The 13,550-nt window shown below is 35.5% G+C and overlaps 1 protein-coding gene across 2 annotated transcripts; it reads right to left on the bottom strand.

The window, feature by feature from the left end:
• Positions 1-485: 485 nt before the first annotated feature.
• On the bottom strand, positions 486-13,335 carry LOC136232507 (SAGA-associated factor 29 homolog A). 2 transcript variants are annotated; one of them, XM_066021702.1, is made up of 9 exons: positions 13,014-13,332; positions 10,248-10,341; positions 9,967-10,043; positions 3,397-3,506; positions 3,057-3,142; positions 1,406-1,459; positions 1,148-1,301; positions 948-961; positions 486-875 (listed from the first exon to the last, which is right to left on the bottom strand). In XM_066021702.1, exons 1-9 carry the CDS (start codon positions 13,135-13,137, stop codon positions 773-775), a joined length of 816 nt encoding a protein of 271 aa, XP_065877774.1. In that variant the 5' UTR covers positions 13,138-13,332; the 3' UTR covers positions 486-772. The 2 variants fall into 2 exon arrangements, with proteins under 2 accessions (XP_065877774.1, XP_065877775.1); XM_066021703.1 differs by lacking the exon at positions 948-961 and having other exon boundaries at positions 13,014-13,335.
• Between the last annotated feature and the right edge of the window lie 215 nt (positions 13,336-13,550).

Below are 13,550 nucleotides of genomic sequence, written 5' to 3'. Positions count from 1 at the left end.
CTTCATCTATTTTTTTACGCTTTATATTTTAAGATTTAGAATGTATAAATTTTATAAAATAAGATTTAAGGTTTAATTCAATTATGCTTACTTTGACAATTCTAGTGTAACTTTTTTGGTTTGAATTACACTCAAATATTATGCATTAAAAAAAAAAAAAAAAAAAATCTCACCTATATAACCATCCATTACAAGTTTATTATTTTTAACACAATATGTGGCATCGGTGTGTTTATAAGTTCGGTTAGTATTTAATATCAAAATTATATTTATCTACTCCGTGGGCCAACAACTAGTAAAAATATATACCTGCAACAGGAAGGGAAGGGGGACATAGACATAGACATAGACATGAATGGACATCATCAATTACGTTACCTGAAGAAGAATAAAGTCATTACATTTTAGGCTGAGATGTGTTTGATCATCCTCAACCTGCTCAGACTTCCATTTTACTTCTTTTCTTTCTGTGTACGATATCAATATTAAAAAGGATATTTTCTCCACTTGAAATTCTTTGCCATTCTTTTCTCCAATGTAAAAAGGATCAAATTACTATATACATATACAAACAAATTACAACTTGACAACAAGGGAAGGAAAGGACCTCTGGACTACACTCACTATATTTACTACAGTACTAGCACTAGTCAATTAGTTTAAAGCTTTTAACGAACGCTGCATCTGCATCTGCATGTGTGTCCCTTGATTTCAAGGGAAAATATATCCGGCTTTGACTGACTATGCACATACATATCTGTAACACAAGGATTCACTGACGGTGGTTTTCTGGCAAGGCAACCACATTGTAAAAAGGTACCGCACGCTGAGGCAACGCTCCATCTTCCTCGTCATCATCAAATTCCAGCAAATACCTGTTCAATCCAAACAACCATATATTATCTGCCACTTAAGAGTTACAAAAGCATACCAAGGATATTACTTACTCGTCTGTCTTCCTCTGGAAAATACACACAATTGGTTCATACCCATTACATACAACAATAAAGAAAAAAAAGTTAATAGTTAGTCTTAATGCTTCACATACATGTCCACAACACAAAAACTGAAGAATAAATTCCATTCAAAAGCACAAGGTGCTTGCTTATAATTTATCAGAACAGGAGGAGGAGGATGCAGTTGTTACCTTTCGTGGGGGACTAACAACAGTTGCCTTGTACAGTGCTGTTGTTCCTGGATAAACAGCCAAAACATGTCTTCCGGGAGGAAAATCAGGAACGCTAGAAGGATCATTTTTCTTTGGAAAAGGTATGATGCACGACACAGGAAGCTTGTACTTTCTGAAAGTAAAAAAGACAATAAATAATTAACAGCATTCCTTAGACTCAAGATCAAAGAATGATCATGTTCACAGATGCATTTTAGATCCTTGGAAAAAACATACTTTTGGCCACTACTTTCTTCATCATCACCTGGCTCCTCATCAAGTACTTCAAATCTGTACAACATTGAAACATCAGAGATAGAGAATCTGAAATCTTTTAACTGCAAACAGTATTTATATATATAAGCACACCAATTTGTTTTGATAAGTCATCACTAATTAGAAAAAAAGGTAGAGCTAAATCTAGCAACTTTTTTTTAAAAGGCCTGTAAGCTACTCAGGCGTAGCTCCGCAATGCAGCCATTAAAATTTCTCCTCTATTTAATAAGCCAAACCTTGAAACTAAGGATAGAGCTTTCACACAAGACTTGACCCCAACTTGCGCTAACTACGAGCAAATATATAAACCTCCACAAACCAGTGACTGAAATAACTCAAAAGAATTGATGAAAATTATGTTTGCCAAGTCTTACACCCCGTTTGTTTGCTGGAAAATATTAGGTGAGTGAAATTTCTTTGTTGGAAAATAAAATATTTTCGCGGGTGTTTGGATACAACACTGAAAAATGGGAAGAGGCAGTAGATAGGTGGTTACTATTTCAAAAAGGTAAGAAGAAACTGAGTAGAGTTACATAAGCTTAGGAAAATGTTTTACCCTTTTCGTTAGGGTAAAAGATTTCTCTCACTTTCTTCATATATTTTTCTGTTGACTAACCTAAAAAAATTTTCGTTAACTTATTTCATAAGCAAACAAACATTGGAAAAGAAAATATTTCCTTGTACAATATTTTCCGGGAAACAAATAGGATCTTAAAATTTTCCAATTTACTTTTTTCTTTTTTTTCTGTTCTTTCTCTGTTCCATTTTCTAATTTAAGAACTCTTCAAAGGACCAGATTTTCCAATGACAAGCCAACGCCAAACATTTCTTCTGAGGTTCATGTCTACCTGATGAGAGGTTGAAATATGGAATATTATAAAGCACTTCACTATATTTGGCAAATGCCCACATAACAGGACTTCCATGCTCAGATACCTTAAATATAATACATACTACACTTGGCAGCATTTCATGTCACGTTGATTGTTTAGGAAACTTAATAAGCAAAAATGTAACTAATGTTATTGGCTAAACCATTTTAAACCACACATTACGTTGAACATTGTTTTTGCTAGCCCAGCATTTCTCACTGTATAAAAAAAGGGCGGCCCGGTCGCACTACGCGTCCCCGCTGAGCGAGGGTCCGGGGAGGGGTCCCACCACAAGGGTGTACTGGGGGCAAGCCTTCCCCTGCCAATTTATTTGGCAAGAGGCCGCTCCTAAGACTCGAACCCGTGACCTCTTAGTCACACGACAACAACGTTTACCGTTGCGCCAAGGCTCGCTGTATGATTAAAAAAAAATCTAGGGAAACATCAAATCATGGATTGCATTAGCACAGACCACAGTTCCATCATGTGCCCTATACTATAATTGGAGAATAATGCCACATTAGCTGAAATTATAAGTTCCTCATAAGAGCATTTATATTCTGATAGCACTATAAATGCTGTCAAAACATTCATGCATAAAGAAAAACTAAAGAAAATAGATAACAATAAGCAGACCCCAAGTGATCAATGGCCAAAGCAGGCTTGTTAAGTGCCATAAGCCAGAAAAAAAGGGGCAAACCAAACAACAGAAGCCCCTAATGAAGTAAAATCAAACTTACTCCTTTGTTTCCCGATCAAATTGCATCACTTTCACAACAAACCACTCATCCTTCTCAGCATTATTACCTGTGACCCTAGCTGCTACCTGAAGAACAACAATCCATCAGTGCAAAAGAATGAAATGGAACCAGACATGCATTGATGTAAACAATCATACAACAACAACAACAAAGCCTTAATCCCGAGTCGGCTAACATGAACCATCATATAAAGCCGTGAAATCAAGTCGTGTCAGCGACACAAATCCATCATGTAAACAATCATGAACGGAAATATTTCATCTAAAACGAAAATGTAATAAACAAGCATGGACATTACAAGGCTACAAGTGCACTGTACCTGTTCACCCTTTAGACTAGCATAAGCCTCAAGTTGATTTCTTATTTGAGGATGAAGTCTTGAGATCTCCGACTCGGACTTCATTCTTTTTCTTTTCTGCTCACTGCCATCTGCAATTTATATAACATTGCTTGTCAACATTTTTTTTTTTTTTTTTTTGATAAAAGCTTGTCAACATTAAGTCAGGACATTTCATTGATATTGAACATATAAAAAAATCAACTTTTTTTAGGGCACAAATTACAAACTTCAAATGTTACTTTATATTTCAATATCTTGCCTGGTTACATAAATATCTTCATTCTAAGACGAGCCTTTCTTATTCCTCAAAACCATGAGTTTTTTTAGAAAGATGTCAAGTAACTCAGATTATAAAGTCTTTAGACATCAGACCACGGACCAACTGTCAAACCCCTCCTTCAGGAAATACACAACCTATTAACGAATAGTTGTTCACTAATGAGTGTATAAATTATATTCCAGCCACACACAAGGAAAGAAATCTCTCATTGACTGATCAGTTAATAGAAAATTTGAACATATTTAGCATAAGCAATTTTACAAAGAGCAATTGCTGCTGGAATTTCTGATTTGAAAAGGACTCAGTATATTGTTTTATTAAATTCGGAAAGGAGGTGTTGAGTTTTGAACCCAAGACCCTGCAACTTTCTTTGCAATCCCCTCACACTTCATCTGTTCAGTAATATAATTACCTGGGTATTTTCATTTGACTCTAGGGTGTAGGATGTAGCTTATCAAGGAAAAACAATTTTCTGTTTTGAATTACGAGAAATGCCTATATGATATCATCTCTGAAGGCTGAAGTTAGAAATTATTTTCATTTGACTCTAGGGTGTAGGATGAGGTGATGAATTGTGTTATGCAAAGGTGAAAGAAAAAAGAATTGAAATACAGCTAACTACATGCATAGTTGTTAAAGGCGCGCAAGGCGCACTAAGGTGCTAAGGGGCCCTGGAGTCTAGGCTCAAGGCGCGCCCCAGAGGAACATGAGGCGCAATAAGTAAAAAAACTATATACTCTATTATTAGTTAAAGCATATCAATATTTGGTATAAATATACTCTATTACTCGTTAAAGCATAAACCAAAAAACAAACTTATGACCACACAAACAAGACAAAACCACATAAAAACATAATATTACATGTCAAGAACACCAAGTTAATTTCATACTTCATAGAGACATTAACAAATACTTAATGTCTTAACCCAAGTAACTAACTAATGCTACTAAACTAATAACCATTCGTTGTCAATAGAAAAGAACACAAACAAAAAAAACTAATAATCATCCTCAAGATTAATATCGTCCTCTCCATAGTCTCCACTGTCATTTTCATCTCCAATTTCCTCCTCTCATACTCTTCATCCTCAAGATTTAAGTTTATTGAAATTAGATTTTAGGTCAACCATTCGTTTTACACAAAACAGTATAAATAAATAAATAAATAACCTAGTGAAAACAGTAAATATTACTGAGGCCGCCTTGACTCAGGCTCCGAGGCGCACAAAGCAAGAGCCTTTTAAACTATGCTTCACCTTGTGCAATCAAGGGTCACTACCTTGAGCCTTGCGTAAGGCGCACCTTTAACAACTATGTCTACATGTGCAATGTATGCAAAGTGCCATGATTACTAGAGTAATAAGAATAGGTTAATTAGTTAAATCTTAGATTAATTACTTTAATCGTTTTATTGCTTAGTGTTACAGACCATGGAAATAGAGAGAATTCCATGGAATACCATACAGATTAAGAGACTACATTGATATGTTCTATTCTATTTAAGAGAAATACACATATATATACAAGGTTATCCTTCAATCAAGGAGACAAATTGACTCTACAAGCAGCTCTAGCGGGCCCTACAGCAACATTAGACATGCTATTTATTAATTACATTGACTTATGCTCTAACACTCCCCCTCAAGCTGAAGCATGGATTTTAATCATGCTCAGCTTGCTATAGATACTTATAATATAGTCTTAAATACAATGCAACTCAAAACAAGAAACTCAAGATATTTTGGAATATAAAATATAATCGGGAGACGCAACCTGCAAGAGCAAATTGGACATGAGAGACAACGGCAGAACATCAAGCTTTGTCGGAAACGGACAAACAAAACTCAGTCGAAGAAACACGCAAGAGGCTGCCAGCAACGTCATTGCACAAAAGGAGATTCACCGACAAACTAACCGTACAGACAGATTAGAAACAGAGAGGTGACGGCAGCGGAAGAGGAACGGCGACAATCCGTTGAGATGAATCAGACTCTGCTCACAAGGCATTTAGTAATGTTGAAAGAAACAGCCCAAAAATACAAACCTAGAAATTCTACTCACAAGGCAGAAAACAAATTTTGGAATCTCAATCAAGAAACCCAAGACAGAAGCCAAAACAAGGCTCTGATACCATGTTACAGACCACGGAAATAGAGAGAATTCCATGGGATACCATGTAAATTGAGAGACTACATTGATATGTTTTATTAAAGAGCAATACACATTATATATACAGGGTTATCCTTCAATCAAGGAGACAAACTAACCCTACCAACAGCTCTAGCAGGCCCTACAGCAGCCTTAGGCATGCTATTCATTAATTACATTTAACTTATGCTCTAACACTTAGAAGTGTTATTTACCTTTTAGGAGTTTGTTATACCAAATGTAAATAGTACAACTGCATGATTTGTAACGGCTGCCAGGTTAGGCTCAGCGGTAGGTAATCTTTTATTATGTATCAATTATTAGAAATATATTGAAAGATGTTTATCTTCTTCCTCTCCTCTCTTTTCTATTTTATTCCTCTCTTTTCTCTATTGAACTCAATCTCTCTCTAACCTTCTCTCTTATTTCTCTATTCCTCTCTTCTCCTAAGATTTTGCTGCCCTAATCTTACTGTTCGAAATCCTAATCTCGACATTGGTATCAGAGAATTCCTTCCTCCGGCCATGGAAGATTCAGACGAGCGGTTTGAACTTCATTGCAAAAAGAAAAAACAAATTGATCAGAAAATGGAACGGTTTTGCAAGGAGCAACCACACTCTGATCAGTGATGGAAACTACTGCTCAAGGAGCAACAAAACTTGGATGAACTGTTTCACGAGGAGCGTCAAAACTCTCTTGAACGACTCCGCAATTCTGTCTATTCTTTGGGTCAACTAATTCTGGAAAAGCAAGAAGCTTCAAATCCTTCATTTTTTGCTGTCCAATGTAAGTTATCTTTCTTTAAGAGCTCAGTCAGTGGCTAACTGAGTATGTCATACCCTTGGATAAATCGTCTATAATAGCTTGTTAAACCCAGAAATCGTCTGTAGGAATGGGCCAATGTTGCATTGTTGCTACCTTTTCTGGATTAGTAGATACACCTGCCGTGAAGATTATGTGGCCTAGGTAGACGACATGGGTACCCAAATTCACATTTGGATGCCTTAGCAAAGAGCTGGTTGCTTGATAGCAATTTGAATACTAACTCTAAGTGCACCAAATGGTCTTCTTTTGTAGGACTATAAACAAGGATGTCATCAAAGAAGACCAACACAAATTTTCTCAAATAAGGCCCAAAGATTGTGTTCATTTAGGACCGAAAGGTTGCAGGAGCATTAGTGAGCCCAAATGGCATTACAAGGATCTCATAATGTCCTACATGGGTTCTAAAGGCCGTTTTAGGAATGTCCTCGGGCTTCAAGAATGTTTAGTAACAGAAATCAAGAATAACTTAGAGGTAACACCCCTCCACCCCTTGGCTACTAACCGGTTGCCACTTTTAAGAGACATTAGTTTAAACTTAGGTGCTTCAGTCATGCCCTACAACTCTGTAGATTTACTATCTTTGTGAATGATGAGTCTATTAAATTCAAAATCAAATGTGACGTGTGTGTGACTTCTCATCCAGTCAAAACCAAGTATGAGATCATAATCTCCTAGCCCTAAAACTCTAACAAGGAAATGAAATTTAGAATTATTCATAGTCTAATAAAACTCGTCATATTTTGAATTTACCAGAAGTTGTCTTCTATCTGCCACTGTCACCACTGCAGGCTTAACTGTGGGGAGTGGTAATTTAACCTCCATGGCTACCTTTTGATCCACGAAGCTATGTATGCTTCCACTGTCTATTAGGACCAAAATGGCTCGTCTTCCCAATGCCCCCTTCACCTTTGAGGTATACTGATTTACACCTCCATCAAGTGCATTAACAGACAAGGATATAGGTTCAGTACCTTCTTCTATCAATTTCCTTTGTGAATTCTTCCCAGTTGGCTGCTGGTGTTGCCTCGCGGATAGACCCCTACCAAATCCAGTTTTTTCTCCTCCGCAACTTCAAAAAGCTAGAAGTATTTAATGCACTTACTGAGCCAGTTTTCCACCTCAGCTCCTCCAAAGGCAGGTAGTTCACATTTAGGGAGCATTTTGTTAAAGAACGAAGCTTTGGGCATATTCTCTCCATTAGTGTTTGGGGTTCTAAGAAGTCCTCTGTCAGTATTGCCAAAAGAGTTTGGAGAGCCTCCTGAAGAACTATGATTGTTTCGAATCAATTGGGTGAGAACAGCTATGGAGTTGAGTTGTTCTTTCCTAAACTGATGTTGTTCAAGGATGAAAGCGTCGGTCTTCTGGTTCAGCAATCTGCACGTCTTGAAACACAGCCTATATGGTGTTTAGTTGACTTCTTGTGATTTCGACTTGTTCCTTCATCTGGGCGGTTATCGCTTTCACTTGTTGCTCTAGATTCTCCATGGATTTCTTAACTGCTGCTCTGGTTCATTTAGCAGCGTCACCGACCATCGCCGGAGGAAAGCTTTCTCTGATACCAATGTTACAAACTAAATTTGACGTAAGAAAGAGAAAGAAGAGAATGGGAGAAGAATTTAGGAAGAAAGGAAATGCTTCATTAATTGATAACCAATATCTACGACAATTCCTCCTAAATAGGAGAAGAAGGCAGTTACAAAGACGGCTGTAACATCCCAATACTACTATATAGGAAACACAACCAGGGAAATAACATAATAGAACTATATAGGACACACAAATAATGAAATAATCAAAATAGAATTTGCAGTAGGAAAATCCACAATCTGTCCTTAAACTTTCCCCGTCGCTGATATATGAACATACAAATGGGCAAGGTAATTAATGATAACACTTTTAAGGTTGGGGCTGATACGAACATGATGAAAACTTATGACAAAACAACAATGAATGAGTCTACAAATTTATCAATGCATGAATCTACAAATTTATCAGCTGATTTGATTGCTGATTGTTATGCCCAGACAGAATTTAAAGATTTATCTGTCCTGCCTTCCATGATAGATGGTGGCAGCACCAAAGGAGTAGGAGGCGTGGGCATTGATCTAGCAAGAACATTCTGCAATCCAAATTCAGGGATGTTGTTTTGAAGTATCCATTTGTGATATGAAGGGCTAGCTCATTCATCCAAATTTTGTTATAAGTACCACATGATTTTAATGTTAAGCAAGGAGATGCGGTAGCTTACCAACCTTATGGAATGGAAAGAATGAAATTCATATGGGGTGATGATGCTCACAAGTATAAACCAGTAAGATGGATCACTAAGGTTGGTCTGATTCCGTCACAGAGCGCTTTCAAGTTTGTTGTTTTTCCGCTACACATTGCCCTTTCAAGTTCACTGATTTCTAGAATTCCTATATTCTTGGGGACAATAATGTTCTAAAGGAGGGAGTATTGTCATGATTACTAGAGTAATAAGAATAGGTTAATTAGATAAATCTTAGATTAATTACTTTAATCGTTTCATTGTTTAGAAGTGTTAATTACCTTTTAGGAGTTTGTTACACTAGTTGTAAATAGTAAAGCATAGGTATTCCTATTTAAGAGTCCCTTTTTATCACTGTTCAAAACCAAGGCCGCCTAGGTGCTCGAAATAAAGAATCCGCCCTAATTTTCTCCCATTAGTCTCTATAGGCTTTTTTTTGCTCCAAGGCGATTTTTAGCCGCCTAGGCTCCGCATAGGCAGCCTCAACCCCGCTTAAACGACGATGAACAAAAGCAATCTTTATTGTGAATTTATTTTTTGCAAATTATTTCAATGATATTGTTATTGAAATGTTGATATGTGCACATTTTTAAAGATATATGTTACAAATATACATGTTCTTCTATTTTAAATAATTTTATATTATCATTTTTAGATAGTATAATACATATTTTAATTGAATTTATATAACAATTTATTGATTGATAAATAAAAAATATAAAAATAAAAATCTTATTAATCCTCAAAATAATCCTTGAGGGCCCTGTCGCCCGACTAACGCCTAACGTTTTTTACAACCTTGCCTTTTATTATATATCGATTATCAAAAACATATTGAAAGATGCTTATCTTCTTCCTCTCCTCTCTTTTCCGTTCTCTTCCTCTCTTTTCTCTGTTTAACTCGATATCTCTCTAAGCTTCTCTCTTCTTTCTCTATTCTTCTCTTCTCCTAAGATCTTTTCTGCCCTAATCTTACTGTCAGAAATCCTAATCCTGACACAAAGCTCAGAGTTTGTAGCCCATACCTATCCTTCTTCGTTGTTGCCCTGGTGGCCCAGAAGGAAGCAGAACATCCAGTTGACCCAGTAGGGCATGTGAAACACTGAAATCATATATCAAAACAGTGAACTGGTTATAACTATTGCATCACATTGAAACTACACAAGTTATATGTAAAGCAACAATAACAGAACATCATTCAAGTAAAACCAGAAGGTCACTAAGTAAGCATACTCAAATTCAGAAAGGAGAAGGAAAAGAATGCTATATAAGCTCTCAGCTCTAGAAAAGATAGTTATGGGCGTACTTATATTCATTTTCTGAAAGATCCCTGGCTTGTGTATATAAAGTTTTGAGCTTTGATAAGGAAGTATCACCAGGCTTCTCAACTACCTCAGGAGCTGCAATTACGTGAACAAAGTTAAGAGTCAACACAAACAATCAGTAATAGGTTGGTTAAAATGTGAAGAATAAGAGCCAAAAAGTACGAAAATTAGACTGCAATAACAGAATGATATTTCGATATTAGCAGCCTAGTAAATTTTTTAGATTAACTATTTACTAGCAGAAAGAAAGAAAAATCCAAGCCCCTTTTTTTGTTCATTTAAGAAAACCTTAAAAAAAAAAAAAGAGGATCAAGTTATGTTTACAAACATCTAGCATGGAACCACAGAGAAAAAAGATAAAAATCCCTCACTCAAATATCTGTGTTGTTATAAATAATGAAATAACCTCTGAAAAGAAGAAATTCCAGTTTGGCAATGATTCAATTCCAAAGGGATAAATAATGGTAACAGAAACTGAATTTTGACTTCCATCGTAATATAAATGTATAAATCCCAGTAGCATAGGGGTACTATTTGTATCTATATATAATATATATTGAAGTAATGGACACTTAGTATGGTAAGACAGAACGAGAACAGCAAAAATATCCAACAAGCATAGTTATTAAAGGCGCAAGGGAGTCCTGAAGGCTAGATGCAAGGCTCAGGTGCACGCCTGAGCGGCACGATGGCACTAAAGAGAAATAATATATATAATCATGAATAAAAACAATTAACATTTCTAAAATACAACAAATAGTCAAATACTAAATCATATCCAATTATTATGACAATTATTCATAATCATAATGATAAAATGCATGAAATAAATTCCAAATTAACTGCTAACTCTTCCGCAATCAAAATTCATAATAAAAATTCCAAGTCTAAAGATTAAAATTCATCTGAATCCTAAGTAAATTAACTAATAGTCTAATAACTACTTTTCATCAAGATTAAAGTCTCCATTTGCGATATCCATGAACTCTTCAAAGTGGAGCAGCAATTGTTTTTGTTCTTTGCGATATTTCTGCTGTGTGAATCTTCTTTCCTCTAATATTTATTTATTTCTTTTTATTCTCATTTAATTTCAGTCGTAGATCATATAGATAGGAAAGGGCTAAGATTAGAACATCCAATTTTTTACTTGGAAGTTGGAATACTAAAAACAATGTGTAGCTTCTAAATTTGAGCCGAGGCATGGCTTTAGCAAGGTGCTAGGCTCAAAAAGGCACACTCAAGTGCAAGCCTCTTGAACAGAGCCCGCCTTTTGGCTTCTCATGCAACATGCCTGGAGCCTGAAGCCTAGAGCCTTTTGAGCTTGAGGCGCGCCTTTGATAACTATGCCAACAACTAAACAAAACATGTAAAATGAGTTTCCAAGATTTGTATTGTATAAAAATTAAAAAAAAAAATTTTATTGCAGTTTTAATACAAAGTTGATCAAGAGAGCATAGGAATGTTGCAATCTGAAACATGTCTAAAATGATAGAGGTGCCTTTTTCTCATCTTTATATGCATGGCATGTTTTTCAATCCTAAGTTCCATTTACATAGCGAAATCAGACAATTATATTTATCCAATTAGCTACCGAGCAAGATGACAATTACAAATTGAAATTTCATTTATTTTTTCATAATATAATGAGTTCTATGAATTGGCAAACTGGAATCGGACATTCATTCTTTCAACTCTATAATTATTATCTAATTATTTACAAATAAGAAAGATCATACACATTCGAGACCTGACAAGTTAAAGTCATGATAATAAGCAATTACCCTGCAAAGCATTATGAATGTCAAAGAAAGCATGAAAAACAGATATCAAATACATAAAAATCTTACCTGCACAAAAAATCAGATAAGTCTTTTTCTAGAAGATCGAATTTTCCTATTGTCACCATGAAAAGTCACCCTTCACCCTTCAGCATTGCAGTATATAGTTTACATCTATATATTATATAATTAGATGTGCTGAATAAGCTAGAACTCCCAGCAATGAAATAAGTTCATGTCATATATTCTAGCTCGAATAGAAGTACTTCTTGTTTTACATATTTGCCAACCATTACTCGGTATAAATAGAAGCTCTTTGATTCATTAAGGTGTGTGTTACCTTCCATGCCCGAAAATTTAACCTAATAAGAAAATATTCTTGAAATGTAGCATCTAAGAGAAAGCATTATATTGAGGCATGTTCACCTCTACAAGTCCAATCCTATCAAACACATAGTATAACCCTAAACCCTGAATTCACTCGGCAAAGAATTGCAGCCAAAAGAAAAGAGAGCTTTAAAGAGTCACCCGATTAACAACTTCAGTTCACTCATATTAGCTAAATTGAACTCGCTGGGGAAAAAAATATCTTCATGCAACCATAAATGAAGCCAAAAAGAACAAAGAGCTGGGTTTTATCAGCTAGTGTTAGCACACTGGATCCACAATTAACAATTTAACATGAATTTAAATCTTTATTTGCTTCTGACAAAAAAAAAAACTCGGATATATGTATTTTACCAACTACACAAATCCACATATGGATCATTTGTAAATCCAGAAGCAACCTATACAGCCTAATTCAATTTTATTTTTATTAAAAAAAAAAAATCATCCACATAGCACAAAGAAAACGAGACATTCAAAAGTCCCTCAACCTCAGTGTAACCAAAGATCAAAACATATTCTACATTAGATCACATAAATTGCTAAAAGAAAATCATTAAAATTAAAAAAAAAAAAACTCACAAGCTTGGAGCTTCTTGTGCAACTTGTTGATCTCCGAAAGCACTTCTTCTTGCTCTTTCCTTAACCGATCAAGCTCTCTGGAGTTCTCCAAAATTCCCGGAATGTCCGGCGACGACGACGACATCGTTTCAGTCTTCTAAAATTGATCGGAATAATAGAGTAAGTGAATAATGGTAATGCGTCCTCTATATGATCAAAGAGAAGCTTGACTACAGCCCCACTTCGATCTTCGTTTCCTGGAGGAGGGTTTACTTCCTTTTCGTTTAATCACTTCCTTTTATAGATCAAACTTCATAGAGAATTTCATACTACTAATTTATAAATTATAATTACTATTTAAATCACAATTTAATTTTATATTCAGAGAGAAATTAATGGATAATCACACGATTATAAATCTGAATCCGGTATATCGTAATTGCCACGTGGACAATTGTACGATGTTTGATGTCATACTCGGATGCCACGCGTACAATATCTATCACGTTAATAGAACCACCGGTACAAATACTGAATGGTTCTTACATTTTCTTCTCA

Source organism: Euphorbia lathyris, chromosome 6, assembly GCF_963576675.1.
Source record: "Euphorbia lathyris chromosome 6, ddEupLath1.1, whole genome shotgun sequence".
Lineage (NCBI taxonomy): Eukaryota > Viridiplantae > Streptophyta > Magnoliopsida > Malpighiales > Euphorbiaceae > Euphorbia > Euphorbia lathyris.
The sequence above is the reverse complement of the archived record's forward strand: the minus strand, read 5'-3'. Positions and strand labels throughout refer to the sequence as shown.

Coding starts and splice junctions, on each gene's coding strand:
- LOC136232507 (XM_066021702.1), bottom strand. CDS start 13,137: ATGTCGTCGTCGTCGCCGGACATTCCGGGAATTTTGGAGAACTCCAGA. Junction 3,143..3,396: donor CTAGTCTAAAGGGTGAACAG/GTACAGTGCACT, acceptor GTTGTTCTTCAG/GTAGCAGCTAGGGTCACAGG. Junction 1,460..3,056: donor TTTGATCGGGAAACAAAGGA/GTAAGTTTGATT, acceptor AATGTTGTACAG/ATTTGAAGTACTTGATGAGG.